At 42.2% G+C, this 22,098-nt stretch overlaps 1 protein-coding gene across 4 annotated transcripts in view; it reads left to right on the forward strand.

The window, feature by feature from the left end:
• Positions 1–22,098, forward strand: part of NFIA (nuclear factor I A) — a 407,074-nt gene that overhangs the window by 272,736 nt on the left and 112,240 nt on the right. For all 4 annotated transcript variants that reach the window (XM_044430438.1, XM_044430439.1, XM_044430437.1 and 1 more), the window contains exon 4: positions 4,902–4,976. In XM_044430438.1, coding sequence (XP_044286373.1) covers positions 4,902–4,976 — 75 coding nt within the window. The remainder of the gene's footprint in view (positions 1–4,901; positions 4,977–22,098) is intronic.

Consider the following 22,098-nt stretch of genomic DNA (forward strand, 5'->3'; position numbering starts at 1 on the left):
TCAAGCATGCCTCAGTATTTAGATAAGTCGGTGTCTAATCATGTAGGCCTATGCATATCTACTCAAAAGTAGGTCCCACTGAGTTGAGTGCAGCTTATTTCCTGGGGATTGGCTATAGGCTTACCTATATATCTCGATTAAAAGAAAATCCCAAAAAGCACACTCTATGTGGAACTTTTTAATAAATTGTCATTGGACTAATATAGTATAATCCATAGAATGCTCTTCATATACAAATGTATGAATAAGGAACAGGAATTCCACAGTAGGGTGTAGTTTTCACAGCAGTCACCTTTTATTAAATGATCATTGAAATCTTTTCTAGCTTGCTACAAATTAATTTTAAGCAGTGAATTACAAAGCTGCTGGGTTCTGAAACATATGATTACTCTGATTTGAGTTCATGCTTATTTGTATCTTGCTTTCTAGACATGAAAGCAATTGTCAGGCAAGCTTAATGTTCAAGGGGAGAGTCTGAAGTACATGATACTGATGCAGGTTTGGTCCATGCCTGCATGAAAAACTGCCTGGAATTTCTAAGTATATCATCTTGATTTTTGCAGAAGGGTGCAAGTTGCATTGCAGAGGTGAACAAAAGCGCCTCTCAAATTCAACATGCAATTTGCAGTTGCAAATTTGGAAAGAAGACTTTGTTAATGTCAGAGTGAGACAAAAGTTTATCTCAAGGTTCAAGTCTGCTTCTCAGGGACAACAGTTGCCTTCTTTCAGGTTGCATTTTACGTATTACAGTAGCCAAACTTTATCCTGAATTTCATGGGGGATTATGGAGGGAAAATAGTAGGCAGAGTTAAATCATGATGGTGTCAATCCTAGGGTCATTTTAGTGAGGAAACAGTTTAACTAAATGTGCAATTAAGCTTTGCTATTTATCTTCAGATTTTATGCACTTACAGAGAAATCCTGTGGTCACTGGCTTGGACTCTCAGGAAGTGGAGGATGGAGCAGATTTTTTTCCCTGAGGCTCTAGACACAAATGCAGTCTCAAGAAGGGAGATCCAAGTGTGAATATCACTTGATGACCCTCAGTGTGCTTGCAGCAAGCTCTGTGTTGGCTTGTCTTCCAAAGAGCAGAGAGTCAGGCTAGCACAACATTGACTTCAGAATAAATTTGGGGAGAGGAAAAGTGAGCTTGAAGGAGAGGGGAATGAGAGGTCATGCATCAGCCTGTTCACTCCTCTCACTGCCTTCTAAGGGGTAGGTCAGCTAGACAAGGTAAGAAGCCTGTCAAGCTAAATATGTTAAAAGGCAGACATGGGAAGCCAAAACACTTCCATCATTATTTTCTCTTGGAGCCTATATCTATATAGTGGCAGCCCCTTAGCATTACTTAAGGTGTGTTCACATGTGTATGGGGGGGGGGGAATCCACTGAATGGTAGTGCCTGGTTGCTAGCAGCTCTGCTCAGCTGATTTCCCTGTTTCTCAGTCTTGCTGGCAAGAGGGTTATCCCCAACCCAGTGCTCACCTAAGTGCTCTTCATGGAGGTGGCAGCAATGAGGGGGAGGCTGTACTCGCCTCCCTTACTCATTCCCACTTGCAACCTGGCACCTGCCCAAGTGCATTTCTCACAAGTGGTGCTCACTTCCCTTCTTGCTCCTACTTGCAAAAGTGGCTTCTTCACCCAGCATCCATAGGCACTGGGGACACCTCTTACAATTGGCAACCACAAAGGGGACAAGCAGAGGATCAGGTGAGTAGCATGGCTGCCCTTCCCATTTATATGTGCAAGGAACTTCTCACAGGCATCTGTATGGGGGAGTAGTAGGAGAAAATCTGCTCAGTTTGCTGCTCCTTTCTGTAGCACTGCCCAGCTGACTTCCCCCACTTGCTTTTGCGTGAGTTTAGATTATGCATCTGCTCTGAAGCAGGAGGTGAGGTGCCTCCCTTGTCCTCTCTGCTGAGCTTCAAAGCATGAGCCCTGTTTGTGCAGCAGAGACTGTTTGACAGCTGTGGGGAGCTGATTTCAGCTCACAAGCTTCTGCCGAAGTGAGGTGCCTCATTCCTCCCTGAGGAGTCTCCTGGGATGCAACCTGGAGAACTAAGAGGGAAGGAGGAGACAAACCTTCAGGAGCTTGATCGTCTGTCTGCTTTCTTGGAGAAAAACATTGCAAATTTTGGCAACAACATCGGTTTGCTTGCTGCAACATGTGAACCTAGCCTCCATCTCATATTGCAATGCATTTGTAATACAAAGTCTAATTGTTCTATCCACATCACTACGGATGTTAAAAATTATAGCTGTACCCTAACTGCATGATATACCTAACCAGCAAAACCTCTCTAATAAACTGCAAGTGTCTGCATAAATATAGCAAAGAGCCAAGCATGGAAATAAGATAAAGGACCAGTACACATTTTGCAAGGAATTCAAAGCCAAAATACATGATGACCCAAATTAATTTCATAAGTATAGAGTACCCATTGCATTTCAGATCTGCTCACACATCAAAGCATATGGCTGATACTTGACCTGCTAGGCAAACTGCTGGGCAGGTCATAAACCTTTTCAATGACTCTCCTAAGGTGTAACCAGCATTCTAGAAGTTGATTTTGTAAGTATTAGGAGAAGTAACTTGCTTGACATTGTTAGTAAAACAGAGGATTATCTAGGTAGGGGATAAAACCAAGAGGAATCAAATTGCAGTTAGAGTAGGGAAGGCTTTTCTTTCTAATCAGGCATTTGGTTAAGATAATAGGCTTGAGGTTCTAATTGATCGTTACTATTTTAAGATTTTAAGATGTCTGTGTATACTGAGATATTTTGTATAGCAAGACTTTTCACTGCTGTCATTACCTTGTGCTACTGAAAAACAGTATTTAATGGTGATGCAATAAATGGTAAAAAGTATCCATTTGTAATAATGACCATGAAAGCATCTATTCATTTATAAATATTATGTTTATAAGTATTGTTGAAATTGTGCAACGCTAAACAAATTGTGCATTAAGTACATAGCTTGTTATTGTTATATATTTACTTGTTCACAGTGGCTAAATTGTTATCTTAAATTGCATATTTTGTTGGCCACCTTAAGCATTTCCATTGGAACAGAAGAATACACTATAAATGTCAGTAAACTCATAAATGAAATGAACAAACTGGAGAATGTGTAGAATGTCCCTGGGTGAATACATATAATTTCTGGTTATTCTGCCCATGTCCCACAATGTTCCATACTTGATGAGAATTGCAGAAGCCTTACATTTAGTAATGTCTAAGGAAGCAGTCCTTTCCTGAGATTGGAAGTACATCATGACTTACACTGAAATAACATATGATTTGAGGATGCAGTACACAATGGTAAAGCCTCCATTGATTTTTGTGGATAAGTACTGAATTCTGAATGTATTCAAGAGCTTGAAGCTCCTACTAGCAACTAGGAGAAGCATTAGCTAATAGGCTGGCTCAGCCCAGATCTTTCACATGGGTTTCAGTGTTCGTTGCAAACTCTGCAACCCTGGATGGTAAAAATCAAAAGAATGCTGGCAGAGTCTGAATTCTAGCTGGTGGCTGTCGATTGCAGAAATGTGATTCAGCATTACATTATTTATTGGGAAATCAGCTTGAACAAATAAAATATATAGGTTGCTACCAAAAATGCTATTGATGCTGAAATCCTTTTGCAGTAATGGACTTGCAATTTTAATTTTCAATTAATTATTCCAGAATCATTGCAGACCACTGAAATTGTATGCATATTCTGTTTGTCTGTGGGTGGGGAGGGGGAGAGAGAGATGTTCTGCAAAAACTTAAGTAGCTCCCTGTAGTTTGGAAATCAATACAATTCAATAAAGCTAAATCTTAATTTACATTATCTGGATATATGGAACATTACATTACATTCGTTAATGTGTGCATGTAAGTTAGAATCAGTAATCTTAATTAGAGTAACCTTAAAAAGTATGGTGCTTATCCTACATACAAGAATGACTTAACAGTTCTTTTAATAATCCCTTTATCCTCACATTTCTTTTACCCTGATTTCAAAGGCAATAGGTCATGCTGGGTTATCAGCTATAGGCTTCTAATTGAAGTCCTGATAGGTAGTGTATGAACTACAGAATCTGGTTCAGCAGACTAGCTTGTGCCCAGTTTGCAGTTTGAAGGCTTCTTGTTTTGTAATTGATTATACCCAGAAAATTAAATTAACATTTGGTGATAGACATGTTTTCATAGAAGAAGGGAAATACTGTTCTGGGAAGTGTAATAACATTTTGATATAAAATATCCTTTACACAAAGGTAACCAGCAAGCAACCATACGCCTTGTCTCTTAAAGAAATTCAGAGGATTAGAGTTAAAGCTTCCTTATGCAAAGATTTAGTTTCCCTTTTGAAAAGCTCATTTTAAAGAGATTTTTTCTTTTTTTCTTTTCGAAAAGCATTTATTTTCAAGAATTTTTTAAACATCTGCTATTTTAAGATTTCCCTAATGTAACTTCAGAAAATGAAGAGTACATCTTTAAATCTTGTTTTGTTTGAATGTACAAGTAGATAATCCTGATCAGATGTTTCTTTAGAGAATAATGTTTAAAATGATTATAGAACTTAGCTGTCCCAGCTGATTCCTTAGAACAGTTTTTTTTTTTAATTTCAGTTGTTAAGTTGCTAGGGTCATCTGAGGTAACTATTTATTAAAATGAGCTTCTTTTGTTTCAGATTTCCAGCTGTAGTACTTTAATATATACAATTCTCCCTGATAACATGTCAAGCTAACATCCCTAAACTCTAACCATATATCTGCCTACCTAAACAGCAATTAGTGATAAGTGGAAAATTAAATATTCAATTTCTTCCACATTAAATGGATACCAAAGTATTTGAGAATACTGTCATTAAGTGCTTAAACCAAATGACATGTACAATTTCTTGTGTTTTGTAGGACATTTGGGCTTCCAAGACAGTTTTGTCACATCAGGCGTTTTCAGTGTGACTGAGCTAGTAAGAGTCTCACAAAGTAAGTATAATTTTTTCTTATGTTACAATTTTTAATTTTACTCCTTGTTCTGATTTTTTCTTATTATGCAAGAAGCTTTGTGAATCCAAGTATTCATTTTCTGGTTTGCTTGTTTAAATGTTGTTGTTCTTCTGATTAAGAGAGAAATAGATGCTACCTAGCATGCACCATGTTAAAGTACTCTGATTCTGATTTTACAAAAATCGAGGCTGTATCTTATTCTGCTGCTGTACCTGCACTCATTCTCTTGTGCAGCTAGAACCAGCTCCCCCATCCCCTCAAAAAAGCTAAAAATGAGCAGCAAACTACTCATTGTGAACGGCCCATACAGTTTCAGCTTTTCAGTGGCATGGAAATTAAATAAATAAGTTCTGGAGCAGGTCAGTTAAGTGGAACTCCCTTTTACAAGTGCGACTGATCTGTCGCACTGATCTGGAAAGCACTTCCAGAAAAAGTGCTTTCCAAGCTCTTCAACTTGTTTTGATAGTTCTGGGAACTGTATGGGCTACTGTCCCACAAGTTCCTGGCCTGTACTGGATACTGGCCTCAGTCTGCAGTCCAACTCACTTCCTGGGGTAAGTCCTACTGAACTCAGTGGGATGTACTTTTAAGTAGACAGATACAGGACTGCACTGAAAGCCTGTTCATTCTGCAACCTGCTGTCCTACAATTCATTACACTGGAAAATCAAGGCATCCATCTCGGCTACAGCTCTGCCACAATATGGGCTGTTGCACTAGTGGTAGCAGTAGACCACATACTGTAGTTTGGCAGAGAGCAGTGGCTAACAGCACTGTTCTTACAGGAACAGCCTATACTGGCAGCTTCGATGTATCACTAGCACAGCATGAACTGAAACGGGGAAACTAGGCTATCAGCTGTGCAGAATCTTTAGGACTGGAAAAAAAAAGCTGGAATCCCATTGCATCTGGTTTTTTGTGTAAAACGTGTTTTGGGTCTGGTAGATTGAATGTAAAAAAGCAAATTTCTGGCTCTCATCCATTTGCCCCTGACTTTCATTTAAAAGTCCTCTTTGTGTAGCACAGCCAAGGATGCATCAAAAACACTTTTGGGTCTGAGCACAATGTTTGAGAAGCATTCATCTATAGGAGCAATTTTCCAGGTGGTTCTGGACTTTTAAAAAATTAATATTTTTTATGTACAAGGGCAGATACTTTGCCATTTATACTATCTGTGTGTATGTATGTCCTCCAGAATCTATATTGTAGAGCACTAGTTAGATAGCCACAGATATTTTGAACCTGCAACTACATCATATCTAATTTTTGTAATATAACAGGTCTCACATTTCTATATACCTCGGATGGATGGATGGTTTTTCAGTATCTGAGGTGTGATTTGTAAGGAATTATGCTTTTTTTAAAGTATTTGCTTTTGACCTTTAAAGAATGCTAATGTCCTTACTCTGAATGACATGCTGAAGGGTGTTCATTACTGGTTTGTCAATATTCACTAACAACAGTGAATTAGGAGTACCTGTCACCACTTTTTTATTGAACAAAGGTCCCTTGATTTTTTTTACTTTTTATTTTGCTATGATGTAATCCTGGCAGTCCAAGGAGATGTGCAGCAGTGAGACTACAATGTCCACATCTGCTTTGTTGACAGCTAAAATAGGTCCAAGTTGGTGCTGTGATAATTTTCATGTCTAGTGAAAAATCAAGTTTAAACTTGTATCACCAGTATATCAGGCTATGTACTGTAGCATGTGTGTGTGTTTAGGAGATGGGCAATATTAAATCATACCTTTGACCCAAAAGACATTCACAGCAGTTTTTGCATGAATTTCACTGGGATGTAGTCATCTACCTTGAACTGAACTGAATGGGGATTTCTGTGTGCATGAACAGTCCATATGCCCCTTCTCGTCACACTTAGATCTGTTGACCAGGTCGAATGGCAGAGCAATTCCATCTCTATCCACCCCCCTCTGTGTCCCACATCCATACACATATGGGGAGTAATATGCATAATTTTATTGTTTCTCTCCTGCAAATAGTAAATGCATAGTCAACATTGTATTTTATGGGAGTTTGCAATATTATGGCATCTGCAAAAGGCAGAAATGCATGAATATTGTAGTAGTGCTGCCTGGCATTGGACTACCTGAATGTGCGGTGTTAGAAGATTCAGCCAAAACAAACAATACGAATCTCTTGTTGCTGCTCCATAAACAGGTGTAGTGTACGTAGAGTGCCTGGCAATAATAAGCTGGAATGAAATGTAAGAACACTTAGATTGGCATAAGGTGGCACCCTAGTGTTTGAAACTTGCAATAATTCTTCTGCTGCATAACATGAATCATTCTTGCTTTAAAGCAATAAAGAAGGTAGTGCTCTCTCATGTACAGCGTGACTCCCCACAATCACCTTGGGAGGTTAAACCTCCTCCTTTATGACCTTCTGACATGAAGATGTTTGTAAGGCTAGGACGAGACAGCGGCTTCTCCCATGGCTGATTTAGAGCTGCAGTGGCAAAGCAGAAGGCACATTGGGGAGGAAAAGGCACCAGCCAGGGACAGGACTCAGAAAAGGTGGTGGCATATCGAGCTGGCACTGCTGTTTTGAGCTTGGGTTGCTGCTTCTACAGATCGTCCTGCATCTCCACCTGCCTTTTTGCCTTCATGGTGGTCAGGGTGGAGATTGGCACAGTCTCCATTTGGCTTGTAATTGGGGTTCTTCTTTGTGGGCTCTGTGCCCATATTGCAAGCTAGACTTATTCCAGCAGGAGCCCCATCACTTCCCTCCCCCTGGTATATCTAGGAAGACCTCCTGCCATTTTCCCCCAGTTCTTTTCCAGCCACCATTGTGGGTGCCTCAGGTGTTTCCTCTTGTGATTTCTCAACATCTGTATCAGCTCTTTCTTAAAACTTTTCTGTTGACCTCTTTCTGTAACTCATTCCCTCACTTGCTCTGTCCTCAGTCTTCTTTTAAAAACCCTGCTTTATCCTTTGTTATATTCTTTCCCCCAAAAAACCTCTAACCCCCGCTCTTCTATCATTGTTGCTTCTCAGATTTTTCCTCTTGTTTTTTCTGCTTTCTCTTCTTCCTGACGGCGCTCAAGGCGAATTTTTGGAGGTGCATCCATTGTGGAAGTCACTTGCCTCCCACAGATGGGCACTTGATACGCCTGTCCTCTTCTGTTTGGGAGAGGAGAACTGTGTGGACACCTGTGTGCATGGTCAGATGTTCACACAGTAGGCTAAAAAAAAAAAAAAGGCAGAGAGTACTCAACTTGTCCACAGCGGCGCTGCCTGAATACCAATCCACCTCATGGGCAGTTCCTCCTTTCTGCCCTCCATCAGCAGCCTGGGAATGCGAAATAAGAACACTGGGTGAGGAAGCTGGCCAAGAAGATGGCGGAGGTGCAGAAGGCCAAACACAAGAAGTGTCCTAGCACCATCCTCAACCAGCACCATCTGCATCAGCACGAACACCAGTACTTTTGATGCCTTGACCCATCCCTGTCATGTGGGGACCCAGGCCCAGTGGGGACCGAGTCCAACTCTGGAGGAGATATACAGAACTCATCACTCCATACTCCAGCCTGCCCATGGTCAGTTGTCTCAATGAGAGTGCTGATCTCCCTACATTGGGAACAGCTACCCACAGTGTCACCAACAGGTCCAGTTGCTAGCCCTTCTCCACATGGAGCTGCCTTCTCTCCTGCACTAATTCATGCATGTAGCCACAGGCTGAGAAAACAGGCCAGGTTTCCATTGCTGACCTGGGGCCAGGAGGCCTATCGGATGTTCACAGCTGCACTATTACCACAGCTATCCAGGGGAAAAAGGCTCCATTGACCCTCAGTTCCTATAGTGAGGGCTCGCAGTCTTTCACCCAGAAGAACCCAAGATGCCGGTTCCAGCATCTCAGCCGCCTGCCCCATCAGCAACATCAAATTACCCTCTTCAGGTCCAGCACCTGGAATCCCCTTCTGAAAACCTGGGATGTTTCTCCAAGCAGATCCTCTGGATGGCAGCAGATGCAATGTTAGTGGCCATTCCATTCCTTCCAATGCTCCTTATATCCATGAAGGAGCCATAGAAGGTATGGGCCCAGCTGGAGCCAACATCCTGCTACTTGAAGAGTACGTACCAGGAGCAGGAGATGCATTTACAACATCTGTGGCCAAACTCACGTCATTGTCAGGTCAGTGCAGGGCCAGGTACAGAAGGAGCAGTGGATGCCAGCAGATCACGTGGAAGCCACGACAAGGTGGATCTATGTGGCAGCAACACAGGGACGCTGCATCTTTAATTATGAGGCCACTTCGAAAAGCTACCTCTCTAGAGAGTGGATATTGCATCAAGTTCAACACCCTTCCACCACTTGGGTGTGAGTGTTCAACACCTCCCTCGCATAGTGGCAGAGGAAGTAGCCACACTGTTGTTGAAGGGAGGAATCCGACCTGTTCTTCCATTCATTCTCCTTTATGTATTCTACTTGTACCAAAGAAGGACAGCAGTCTCTGTCCCATCCTCAGCCTGTGGGATGTGAACTTCATTTCTCACAAGAAGTTCCATATGGTCTTGCTGCAGAATCTTCTGCCATTGCTGTGCCAAGGGGACTGGTTCACCTCAATTGACTTGAAGGATGCGTACTTCCATGTTACTATACACCCAGACTACTGACACTTCCTCCAATTCCAGATTGGTCCCAATGCCTGCCAGTTTTATGTGCTCCCATTTAGTTTCTGCAGAGCCTTCCCCATTCCAGTCTTCACAAAGTAGATGACCATCATGTGTGGCCACCTTTAGCTGCAGTGGATTCATGTGTTTCCCTCCCTGGATAACTGCCTGTTAGCGCTTTGTCTCCAGACAAACTCTTAGACTTGGTTCAGGTCACATGCAACCTCCTAGGAATGCTGGAACTGTATTTCAACAGAGCAAAATCTGTTCTTTTTCCCTCCCCATCTACCTCTACATCAGAGCAAGGCTCAACACAACAATGGGATGGGGTACCTACCAGCAAACAAGTGCCTCTGATTGTCTTCTCTTCATGGATCCAGGTCGAACACTGGACTACAGTGCAGCGGGTGCAGCAGCTCCTGGGCTCTTGAAGTCCTCTCATTTGCTAAGCTACAGATAGGTTCAGGTTCATATGCACTTATTGACTCCATGCAGTTCAGTCCAGAAGTGGCTGCCACATCCCCATTCAGTTCAGGTGAGCCTTTCCTGGTGGACTTGCTGATGTAGGCTGGCAGAGGGAGTCACCTTCATGTTGAGGTAACTGGACATGACCCCTGCTATGGAAGCATCATACCTGAGTTGGGGAGCACACGGGGGAGCCCAGAACTGAACACAGTATTCCATTTGTGGGTGTACCAGAGTTGTACAGAGTGACAGTAATACCTCTCATGCATCTGGCTAGGCATCCAAGGGTGGTGTTCACTCTCTTGACCACCGCATCACACTGCTGACTCATGTTTAGCCTGCAGTCGACCAGTACCTCAAGATCACAAGTGCTGCACTCCAGCCACTTGTTCTCTAACCTGTACTTATGACACCTATTCCTATGCCCCAAGTGCAAGACCTTGCACTTATCCACATTGAACGCCATCCTGTTGTCTCCTGCCCACTTCCATAGTCTGTCCAGATCCTTTTGGATCTGGAGTACCTGCTCCTCAGTTGTGGCCACCGCCCCCATTTTTGTATCATCAGTGAATTTGATCAGCAGACTGGTTACCCCTTCTTCCATGTCATTAATGAAAAGATTAAACAGTAACAGTCCAGACATTGCCCTGGGGGACCCAACTCATCACCAGCTGCCATCCTTATGATTCTCCACTAATAGTTACCCTCTGCTTTCAGTCCATCAACCATGCCTTAATCCATTGGACAGTGCATTGTTTTATCCCGAAATTCCTCAATTTCTCAACCAGGATATCTTTGTCAAAGGCCTTGCTGAAATCCAGGTAAACCACATCCACTGTGTCCCCTCCGTCTAGCTGTCAGGATCAGGGCCTGAGTGACCCTGCAAGTTCCTGCAGAACCAGGAACAGCCTGTAGCCTCTTGCAGGGAACAACTGAAAAGCAATTATGAGTGCAGCTGGAGGTCCTGGAGACCAGCATAAAAGGCTTTCTGGCACTGCTGTTCTTTGCCACAGGAACACAAGTTGTCCTGGTGACTCCTTGTACTTTAGCTACTACATCTCTGCACCTTGTTCCTGCCTTGTTTCAGCCCTGCCCCAGTTGTTCTGCTTTACTCCAGCATGCTCTAGTCTTCTCCCGCTTGCTCCAGTTCTTCCTGCCTTGCTCCTGTTAGTCCCTGGCTTGTTCCAGTGTGTTTCTGCCTTGCCTAGAGGCAGTGCAGCATAGGGCCACAAGGTTGGTGGCTGGTTTGCAGGGGATGCCGTATGAGGTGAGACTGAGGAAACTGGGTCTCTTCAGCCTGGAGAAGAGGAGACTCAGAGGGGATATGTTGGCAACATACAGGTATGTGAGGGGATGTCACACGGAGGTGGGTAGAGACCTGTTCTCCCCTGCAGAGGAAGGCAGGACACGCTCCAACAGAGCAAAGCTTAGGGAGCCAAGGTTCCATTTGGATGCCAGGAAGCACTTCCTGACAGTTAGGACCCCGAGGGTATGGATGGGCTTCCACAGGAGGCCGTTGAGGCTCCATCGGTGCGGATGTTCAAAAATAGGCTGGACATGCACATGGTGGGCATGGTGTGAGTGGTGCCGGCTGGAGTCTGCTCCTGCCCTGCTTCTGTGTGTTCTTGCTTGCTCCAGGTGCTCCTGACCTGTTCCAGCCCCTTCTTGTCTTAGACCACCTTTATGTGACTGCTTCCCTGGCATCAGACCACTGGTCTATTTCTGGACTGTGCTCCCTCTCTCACCTATATAATATTGCACTGGCTGCTGCCTTGGCCCTGACCCTGGACTACTGACAATGCCACCAGCCTCTAGCCCTGCTAAACTGTAGGACATGGCTTCACGCCAGCACCCTGGTCCCAGCATTCTACCTGTCCCAGCTGTCACCCACATCCCGGCCCTTACACTGGCCACCTCAAGAAGCCTTGTCATAGAATTCTACAAGGTTAATCTGGCAGGACCTGTTTTTGCGGAAGCCATGTTGCATGGCTGCCAACCTCTCTTCCCTATCTATGGTTACTAGATCTCTCCCTATTATGACTCTCCATCATCTCTCCCAGAATGGACATAAAGCTAATGGGCCTGTAATTCTCCATGTGTGTTATGTGCTTGGTATTACCAGTCCCCATCAGCAGCCCAGCTGCTCTATTTTGCACCAAGTGTAACTTCCAAATATTTTTCTGGAAGAGATTTCTCTAGGAAGGCCTCAGCAATTATAGGTGGCCTATAAATAAATGCATAAGTAAATTAATTAATAATCAGGTCTGAATATATGGAACAATGAGAGTGTGCCTATGGTTACTGATGTCATAGCAGCCTGACTTCTGACTTAGAAGGCTAAGCAGCAGAGCTTTCAAGGGAAGGCACACATCTTCCAAGCAGGCTTGAGACCTTCCTCTGCTCCTCTCAACCCCTTTATCCCCACTAGTTAACCACAGGTGAGAATATTCACTATTTCATCATAGAGAAGATTTTTGCTGTAATCAGGTGCCAGTCCACTCACCTGTCATTGACTTCAATTAGATTCAAGTGCTTTGCATCCAGGATTGCTCATCCAGATGCAATCTCATCCAGAAACTGATTTTGTATAAGTGGGTGTGTTGAATGAGAGATGATTGAAGGTTTGTATCTGTTACATTTTACTGCAGTGTGCCTATACTCCTTCACCCTGGACATGCCTGCAAGCTTTTTGCTTTACTAATCAATACTGTAGGAGAAGTAGGTAGAAATCAGCAGTGTGAAAAAAATAAACACTGAAGAAGCTAGTTCCATGTTGTATAGCAAAGCATGGTTGTCCAAAGCTCACAATTCAAGTCTGGATATGAAAATACAGAATAGAGTGGGGAGAGAAGAAGAATTATAATAAAGAATAGACTTGCAGGCTTAGCATGAACCATGGCCGTGACCTTGCCTTTTGTATGCCATCATACAATTCAATGGCAACCCACTCAAACCTTGCTCTCAATCAATATCCTATTAAAGCTGCACAAAAAGTCTCCATAAACTTAGTGGTTGGCTGTGTTTATAAATGGAATTCAGCATAATTAGGTGTTCAATAACAAGCTGTACTAGTAATGTTAAAATGAACACCATGCATTTCATATCTGTGATATTCTACAAAGCTTTCTTATAAAAGTTAACCCATCCATCTGCAGGAGACAAAGACCTAGCCACAGATTTCAACCACACTTTCCACATCTTCCCTCCCACCCCCTCTCCTACTTATTAACCAGTTTATGAAAAGTCTTACTGGCATTAAAAGGCATTTTTGTTCAATGGGTTTACCCCCATTTAACCCTGGATACACCATCACTTTGCTATAGTAATCAAAATATCCATCTATCTATTTGTGAAGTCAAAGCCAGCTTTGGATAATCTTCTGGGTTTATATTATAGTTGTAAAGAGATCAACGAAGCACCTAAATAAAGCACAAAGTGTGTGGATTTGCAGAAAAATAGATAGGACAATTTACCACAATAAAATCAGATAAAGGCAACAAAAGGGGGAAACGTGATATAAGCACAGGATGTTCTTACTATCTGTAAGAGCCCAGGATTCTGTGGTTTACCTGTGCCCTCCTAAGCCATTGGTTCAGCTGCTGAAGTCTTAAAGAATGTTTATGAACATTTGAATTAGCCTAAAGTTGTTGTTTTTTAAACGCCATCATGAAGAACTATACGGTCAATTGCTAGTTGTAAGTGTGATTCAGCAGAAGTGAACAGGTAGCTACTAAAACATTGGTCAACATAGAATAGTGTAAGTAGATATATTAGTATTGCTTATGAATAGTGCAGTTATATGTGAATAGGAAAGGCAGTGTATCAGGAAAAAAAATGAGAAAATATTTCACACACAAACACACACCCATACATTTACCCAAGCTGCCATTTGTAAGATAGCTACCTGAGGAGTAGCTACTCCCAAATCAACTTGCTCATTCTCTAAGACATTGTTTTTCCACTGGGGTACAGTATTCACTAGAAAGGAAAGTGTTTTGTTTTGTTTTGTTTTTCCAGCATCAGTGGCCCAGTTTACAAATGCCCTCCTCAAAGAGGTTCAATGGATACTAACGCTGCAGTTTTTTAGGCAACAGCTAAAAAAAATCCAGACAGTTTAATTATGCAAATATCACTCTGTTTTAGGGCTCTTTGCTGCTTTTTTCATTCTGTTAGCTTTATATTGTATGCCACCTGGAAATCCAAACTGAATAATTAGCATTATATTATTTTTTTAAAATAAATAATGTTCTAATTAGTATCCACATGCTAATTATGTAGCAGAGATCTACATTAAAAATAGGAAATGAAGACAGAGTTTGCAGGCACTGATATATAAAGCCAATGCCACATACTACAGAAGATAAAGATCAACATGGCTAAATATTGTTGAATGTAATACATTTTTATTACACTTGTCCTCTGAGAAGTTTGGTGTGATATGGACAGTTTCACATGCACTATTTTTATCTTTTATCTTCACAACAGCTCTGTGCTAGGTTAAACTATGAAATGTGATAAATTAAAGTATGGTAGTCCAGAAGTTACTCAGAGAGGTAAATGACTGAGAGGGTATTTGAGCTTGGTCCTAATACAAGGCTCAAACTCTGTCATTTCTCAGCCTGGAGCCATCCACATATGCTGGAGTTCAGGCAATCTCAGTCAATTATCATGCCAGCTGGAAATTATATGAATTAAAATCCATATTATCCTTGATAACTGGGGATGATGAGAATTGCAGTCTAACACATCTGGAGGTCTCTAAGTTGTGGGATGCTGCTCTGCTTACTGCAACAAATTCTTAAATAATATCCAAGCAATTTTGTTAATTGTATCTAGTTGTTTCTTGAGATACCTGGATGTTTTTGAAAACAAAAGTTCAAGGACAGAAGTGGAATAGTGCAAGAATATTTTCTATTAAGGTTAGCAGGGTCACTCTGAACTAGGTTGATTTTTCAAGGCAAATCCATTCTCCATTCCCAGTGTGTGAAATGTATCCAAGTGTACACAGGGGTTTGTTACCAGACCACCCAGTCAGCTGAAATGGAATAGTAAGGCAACATTATTTCAGTTAGCTTTGCACATGTCAGTCAGAGGAGAGGTTGAAGGATAAACCAGTTCTTCCATCTAGTAAAGCCTCCTTTCAGTATATTCATTTTAGCCTAGATATCTGTTTCGAATGGAATCTTTATGCAGGTGGAACTGTTGGCCTGAGTTGAAAGTGATGCAAAACAAATATCTTCCTAGATTTCAATTTCATGTTTGAGTCAGGATGGCTTTTTCATGTGTTCATACATTTGTATGTAATTTCTCATGCATTTGGTTTTTGTTGCTAGTTGCGAAGTCACGTCTGACCCATCACGACCCCATGGACAACACTCCTCCAGGCCTTCCTGTCCTCCACCATCCCCTGGAGTCCACTTAAGCTCACACCAACTGCTTCAGTGACTCCATCTAGCCACCTCATTCTCTGCCGCCCCCTTCTTCTTTTGCCATCTATTGTTCCCAGCATTAGGCTCTTCTTCAGGGAGTCCTTCCTTCTCATTAGGTGGACAAAGTGTTTGAGTTTCATTTTCAGGATCTGGCCTTCTAAAGACCAGTCAGGGTTGATCTCCTCTAGGACTCTAGGTTTAATCGTCTTGCAGTCCAAGGGACTTGCAGGAATCTTCTCCAGCACCACAATTCAGAGGCCTCAATTCTTCGGCACTCAGCCTTCCTTATGGTCCAACTTTCACAGCCATACATTGCAACTGGGAAAACCATAGCCTTGACTATCCGCACTTTTGTCGGCAAGGTGATGTCTCTGCTTTTTAGTATGCTTTCTAGATTTGCCATAGCTTTCCTCCCCAAGATCAAGCATCTTTTAATTTCTTGGCTGCAGTCCCCATCTGCGGTGATCTTGGAGCCCAGGAAAATAAAATCTGTCAGTACCTGCACTTCTTCCCCATCTATTTGCCAGGAAGTGATAGGACTGGATGCCATGATCTTAGTTTTCTTAATGTTGAGTTTCAAGCCAACTTTTGTGCTCTCCTTTTTCACCCATATCAAGAGGCTCTTTAGTTCCTCTTCACTTTTTGCCATTAGAATGGCATCTTCTGCATATCTGAGGTTGTTGATATTTCTCCTGGCAATCTTAATTCCAACCTGTGATTCATCTAGCCCAGCCTTTCGCATGATGTGCTCTGAATATAAGTTAAAAAGGCAGGGTGACAATATACAGCCTTGCCGTACTCCTTTCCCAATTTTGAACCACTCAGTAGTTCCATGTCCAATTCTCAGTGTTTCTTCTTGACCCGCATATAGGTTTCTCAAGAGAGAAATAAGATGGTCTGGGACTTCCATCTCTGTAAGAACTTGACACAATTTGTTGTGATCCACACAATCAAAGGCTTTAGCATAGTCAATGAAGCAAAAGTAGATGTTTTTCTGGAACTCCCTAGCTTTCTCCATGATCCAGCGTATGTTGGCAATTTGATCTCTGCTTTCTCTGCCCCTTCAAAATCCCGCCTGTACTTCTGGTAGTTCTCGGTCCACATACTGCTGGAGCCTAGCTTGTAGGATTTTGAGCATCACTTTGCTAGCATGTGGAATGAGTGCAATGGTGCGGTAATTTGAACATTCTTTGGCATTGCCCTTCTTTGGGATCGGAATGTAAACTGACCTTTTCCAGTCCTGTGGCCACTGTTGAGTTTTCCAAATTTGCTGGCATATTGAGTGTAGCACTTTTACTACATCGTCTTTTAGGATTTTGAATAACTCAGCTGGAATACTGTCACCTCCACTAGCTTTGTTGTTGCTCAGACTTCCTAAGGCCCATTTGACTTCACATTCCAGGATGTATGGCTCGAGGTCAGTGACCACCCCATCGTAGTTATCAGGGACGTTAAGCTCTTTCCTGTACAGTTCTTCTGTGTAATCTTGCCACCTCTTCTTAATCTCTTCTGCCTCTGTTAGGTCCCTGCCATTTTTGTCCTTTATCATGCTTGCATGAAACGTTCCCTTCATATCTCCAATTTTCTTGAAGATATCTCTGGTCCTCCCTATTCTATTGTTTTCTTCTATTTCTTTGCACTGTTCATTTAAGAAGGCCTTTTTATCTCTTCTAGCTATTCTTTGGAATTCTGCATTCAATTGGGTGTATCTTTTTCCTTCTCCTTTGCCTTTTGCTTCCCTTCTTTCCTCAGCTGTTTGTAAAGCTTCCTCAGACAGCTATTTTACTTTCTTGCATTTAGTTTTCTTTGGGATGGTTTTAGTTGCTACCTCTTGTACAATGTTGCGAACCTCCATCCATAGTTCTTCAGGCACTCTCTCAGATCTAAGTTCTTAAATCTATTTGTCTCCTCTACTGTATATTCATCAGGCATATGATTTAGGTCATACCTGAGTGGCCTAGTGCTTTTCCCTACTTTCTTCAATTTAAGCCTAATTTTTGCAGCAAGAAGTCAGTTCCTGGTCTTGTTTCTACTGACTGTATAGAGCTTCTCCATCTTTGGCTGCAGAGCACATAGTCAGTCTGATTTCTGTGTTGACCATCTGGTGACGTTCATGTGTAGAGTCGTCTCTTGGGTTGTTGGAAAAGAGTATTTGCTATGACCAGCATGTTCTCTTGACAAAATTCTGCCAGCCTTTGCCCTGCTTCATTTTGTACTCCAAGGTCAGACTTGCCTGTTATTCCGGTTATCTTTTGGCTTCCTACTTTAGCATTCCAATCCCCCATGATGATACAGACATCATTTTTTGGTGTTATTTCTAGAACGTGTTGTAGGCCTTCATAGAACTGGTCAACTTCAGCCTCTTTGGTATCAGTGGTTGGGGCATAGACTTGGACTATTGTGATGTTGAATGGTTTGCCTTGGATTCGAACTGAGATCATTCTGTCATTTTGGAGATTGTATCCCAGTACTGCTTTTCCTACTCTTTTATTGACAATGAAGGCTACTCCATTTCTTCTGAGGGATTCTTGTCCGCAGTAGTATACCCGATGGTCATCCGAATTAAATTCACCTATTCCTGTCCATTTTAGTTCACTGATTCCTAAGATATTGATGTTCAGTTTTGTCATCTCTTGTTTGACCGCATCCAGCTTACCTTGATTCATAGATCTTACATTTCAGGTTCCTATGGAGTATAGATCTTCGCAGCATCGGACTCTTCTTTCACCCCCAGATACATCCACAACTGAGTGTCCTTTCAGCTTTGACCCAGTCACTTCATTCTTTCTGTACTAGAAAGTACTAGCCCTCTGGTACTAGTACTAGCCCTCTGCTCTTCCCCAGTAGCATATTGGACACCTTCCGACCTGAGGGGCTTATTTTCCGGCGTCATATCTTCTTGCCTTTTGGTACTGTCCATGGGGTTTTCATGACAAAGACACTGGAGTGGGTTGCCATTTCCTTCTCCAGTGGATCAGGTTTTGTCAGAGCTCTCTGCTATGACCTTTCTGTCTTAGGTGCCCCTACACAACTTAGCTCATAGCTTCTTTGAGCTATGCAAGCCCCTTCACTGTGGCAAGGCAGTGATCCATGAAGGGGATGCATTTGCTACCTTTTAGTAAAAAGGCTAGATTTTTAAAATAGAATTACTCATTTTTCTTTCCTTATGATTGGAGCATCACTGAAACGTTTTCAAAGTGCACTGATTCAAATTAGTCCTTGCACGCATAGATAATTACACATTTCACAGAAGTTTCATCCCCTGCAGAAACTCAGTTTCATGCTTTCAAAGATATAAAGCTTTTATTTTATTTTAAAATTGCAGTGAAAATGTCCAAATTCTGTTTCTACTCTTGCTAGTTTCTGTGCTGGCTACCAGATTCCACACATGTGGAAATAACTGAAGGGATTATTGCTTACTGTTTAATATGTAGCTTCAGCTCATCATTCCTCCTATTTCTGATGTTCTACCCAAACAGCGGCACCAACACACAAAGGAACATATCCAAAGTCTTGGTAAACCTGAAGTACAAAAGTACAAAACAAGCAAATAAAAGATCTTGTGAACTTAAAGCTAAGGGACAAAATCCCAAAAGGAGTCCCATGAAGAATAAGCTGTGTACTTATTGGCTGTTGGGGAGAAAAAAACTGAGAACTAAGTGAATTAGGAAATGGAATGAATATCCTGGAGGAGAGCATGGAAGAGGAACACTCAGCACTGCAACACTTTGCTGCAGGTACCACTTCCTATATGTCTGTTTCTACCCACCACACAGAGTCTCCTGCTTGTGGGCTTCCCATAGGTACCTGCTTGACTGCTTAGGAACAAAGTGCTGAAGTAGACAGGCCTCTAGTCTCATTCAGCAAGTCTCTCCTTCTGCTGCTCTGTATGAGGAGTGGAGGACAGAAATTATTGGCTCTCCTTGCTGACTTCGCCGAACATTCTAGTTACCATTTCATTCCCCTGCTAGCATTTCCTGAGAAGGCCTGGGGCCAGAAGGCAATCTGCTAGGTGCCACTGCCTAAAGGCACTTGGTACACAGCCACAGAGTGACCTCCAAGGCTTGTGAACTGTTAAGGGTGGCTGCTTAAAGTTGCTTAGAGTGCCTTCAGGCAGCAGGTTTCCTGCCTGCTTTTCCTGCTCCAGATCAAAAGAGGCATACCAGTTTGCTATGGTTGGGTCTCTTCAGGTGCCTTGGCCACACAGCTACAAGACAGACCACCTTCTCGGTTTTGGAGCTGGAAGAGGTGTCAGTGATTGAAGCTCAGCAGCTGAAAAATCCTACCCACCTCCAAAGTTGAACCTTCAACTGGGGCCAAGTAGTTGCCATTACTGCATGCAGCTCCTGTAGACTCCCTAGATCAATCCAAGTCAGCATGAAACCTGGCTTGCTGTTGCTGTACTTAATGCCACTATCTCCTGCTTTTTGCACGTGTACCATGCGCGCCATAATGAATTTTTCAGAGGGGTCTCTGTTTTCAAGAATCTTGAATCTTGGTTTCTCCATTAATTATTAATTAATGCTGACGGTGCATGCTCTTCTCCAAAAAGTGTCTGAATTCTAACCTGATATAAAGTGGTTAAGTTCCAAGTGATATATCTAAAATACAGTAGATTTCCATTTCCTCCCATCTCTTTCTTCTCACATTATGCTTAGTCTGAACTGTTCACTGGGAAAATATTTCAAATAGTCCTATTGACTCCACTGCCACTGCCCAGTAATATCTGTATATATTCAAAAGCAATTGCTTAATGAAACCAAATTAAATTTTAAGGGCACAATGCTATGCATGCTTCAAATGAAAAAAAGTTGTACAGTCCAGCCTGCTAGCAATTGCAGGATGTTTTTCTGTACCCTGAGAGATCTAAGCCTCCTAAAAATGAGAGCACCTGATTGGAATATCCTGTATATCCTTCTCTAGGAGTAAGTCCTGTTGAACTAGTGGGGCTTATGTCTGAAGAGACATACCTACAGTTGTGCTGCAGTCCCTATGCCAACTTATCTGAAACTCAGTCCTGTTGAATATAGTAGGACTTAGTTCTATGTGCGTAGATTTGGGCCTTGTATAAGGAATTTTTATTCACCCTATCTCAAATAAATCTGTTTAATAAACCTTACAGTAGTTGGAAAGTGAAATTACCATGTTCCTACTTGAAAAACACAGTATTAACCTTTCAAGCTAGGCCTTCCCCAGGTCTTCCGTAAAAGAAAATTTATCAAGCAAAGGCTTTTAAAAGTACAAATGTGTTTGGCCAAGAAGTTGCTAAAACTGTGGAGTGGATGCTGCAGAGTGTACCTTTATGATTGATTTCCATTTAAGTCAGACTGACTGCAGTGTGGTCATTTTTCTAACCCATAACTGTTCACACTGCAGCAGTTTGCTAACCGCAGGGTGTCTGAATTATAGCAGTCCATGTCCGTGTTACCTTTTACACAAATTACTTACACTGGTTCCTTTTTCCATGCAAATTCATCAGTTTTACTGCCCCTTGTCTCTGCTGTCAGGAAACTCTAGCAGACAGCACAAATTGATAAAATGAGTTAATTTTACAATGCCTTTTTAAAAGTTTCATTCACCCATTGCACAGGAAGCATATTGTAGTTAAAGTAAGATTGCAAATGAGTTTAGAGTGTTCTTGTAAATTATTTCCCCAGTTAATTCCTTTTAAAGATCATTACAGACTGGCTTCTATTTTAATATCATTGCATTCTTTCCATCCTGTGCTTTTAAAAATGCATTGCTATCAATGCATATCAATTCACTGGTTGTCCTTAAACCACTGCTTGGAGTATGCCATAGATTACATGAGACAACTGTATGAGATGAGTCTGAGGAGCATTTTGTTCTTCGTATCATCCGTTATTCCTGGACTTCAGGTGCACTCTGTTAACCACTTAGTACATTGTAGCTGTCCAGCTGAGGACTGCAGTTTAGCAGTCAGACCCTAATGGGCTGAGTGGAATAGCGTACAGCATACTTTGCATGCTGAACATACCAAGTTCATTTGATGGCATCTTTAGAAAATTAGATCTCAGGAAACAAATGCTAGGAAAATCTGAGAGCCACTGTAATCAGAGCAGACAAAACTGGGTGAGATGGATGCAAGCTCTGACCAAGTAGACTTCCTGGCTTGTTCATACATTGCCACATTTATTGTTACAAAGTATTGTCCAGTAGAGCTAGTGCCATGTAGTGGTTAAGATGAGATTCGAGAGAGCCAGGTTCTCTTCCCCACTCAGCCATCAAGCTCTCTGGGTTACTTTGGGCCAGTCACTAAGTGTCAACCCAACCTAGATGACTGTTGCAAGGATAAAATGGAGGTGGGACTATGCAAGCTGTCTTGAGTTCCTTGCAAGATGAGACAACAGGATATAAATTAATAATAGTGGGAACAAGAAATTCGTGACCACCAACCCATTGCACAGAAAGAAAATTAGATGAGGCATCCAGCTTTACTCAGTTACAAAGAAGCCCTTGATGGCACTTGCTATCGCAATGCATAGAGAGGATGAAATTGTAATGGCATTTTCAAACCATCATGAGGGAGTTTCAGTGGCCCAGCTGCCATTAAGCT

Source organism: Varanus komodoensis, unplaced genomic scaffold, assembly GCF_004798865.1.
Source record: "Varanus komodoensis strain SLA01 unplaced genomic scaffold, ASM479886v1 scaffold20_1, whole genome shotgun sequence".
NCBI classification, from domain to species: domain Eukaryota; kingdom Metazoa; phylum Chordata; class Lepidosauria; order Squamata; family Varanidae; genus Varanus; species Varanus komodoensis.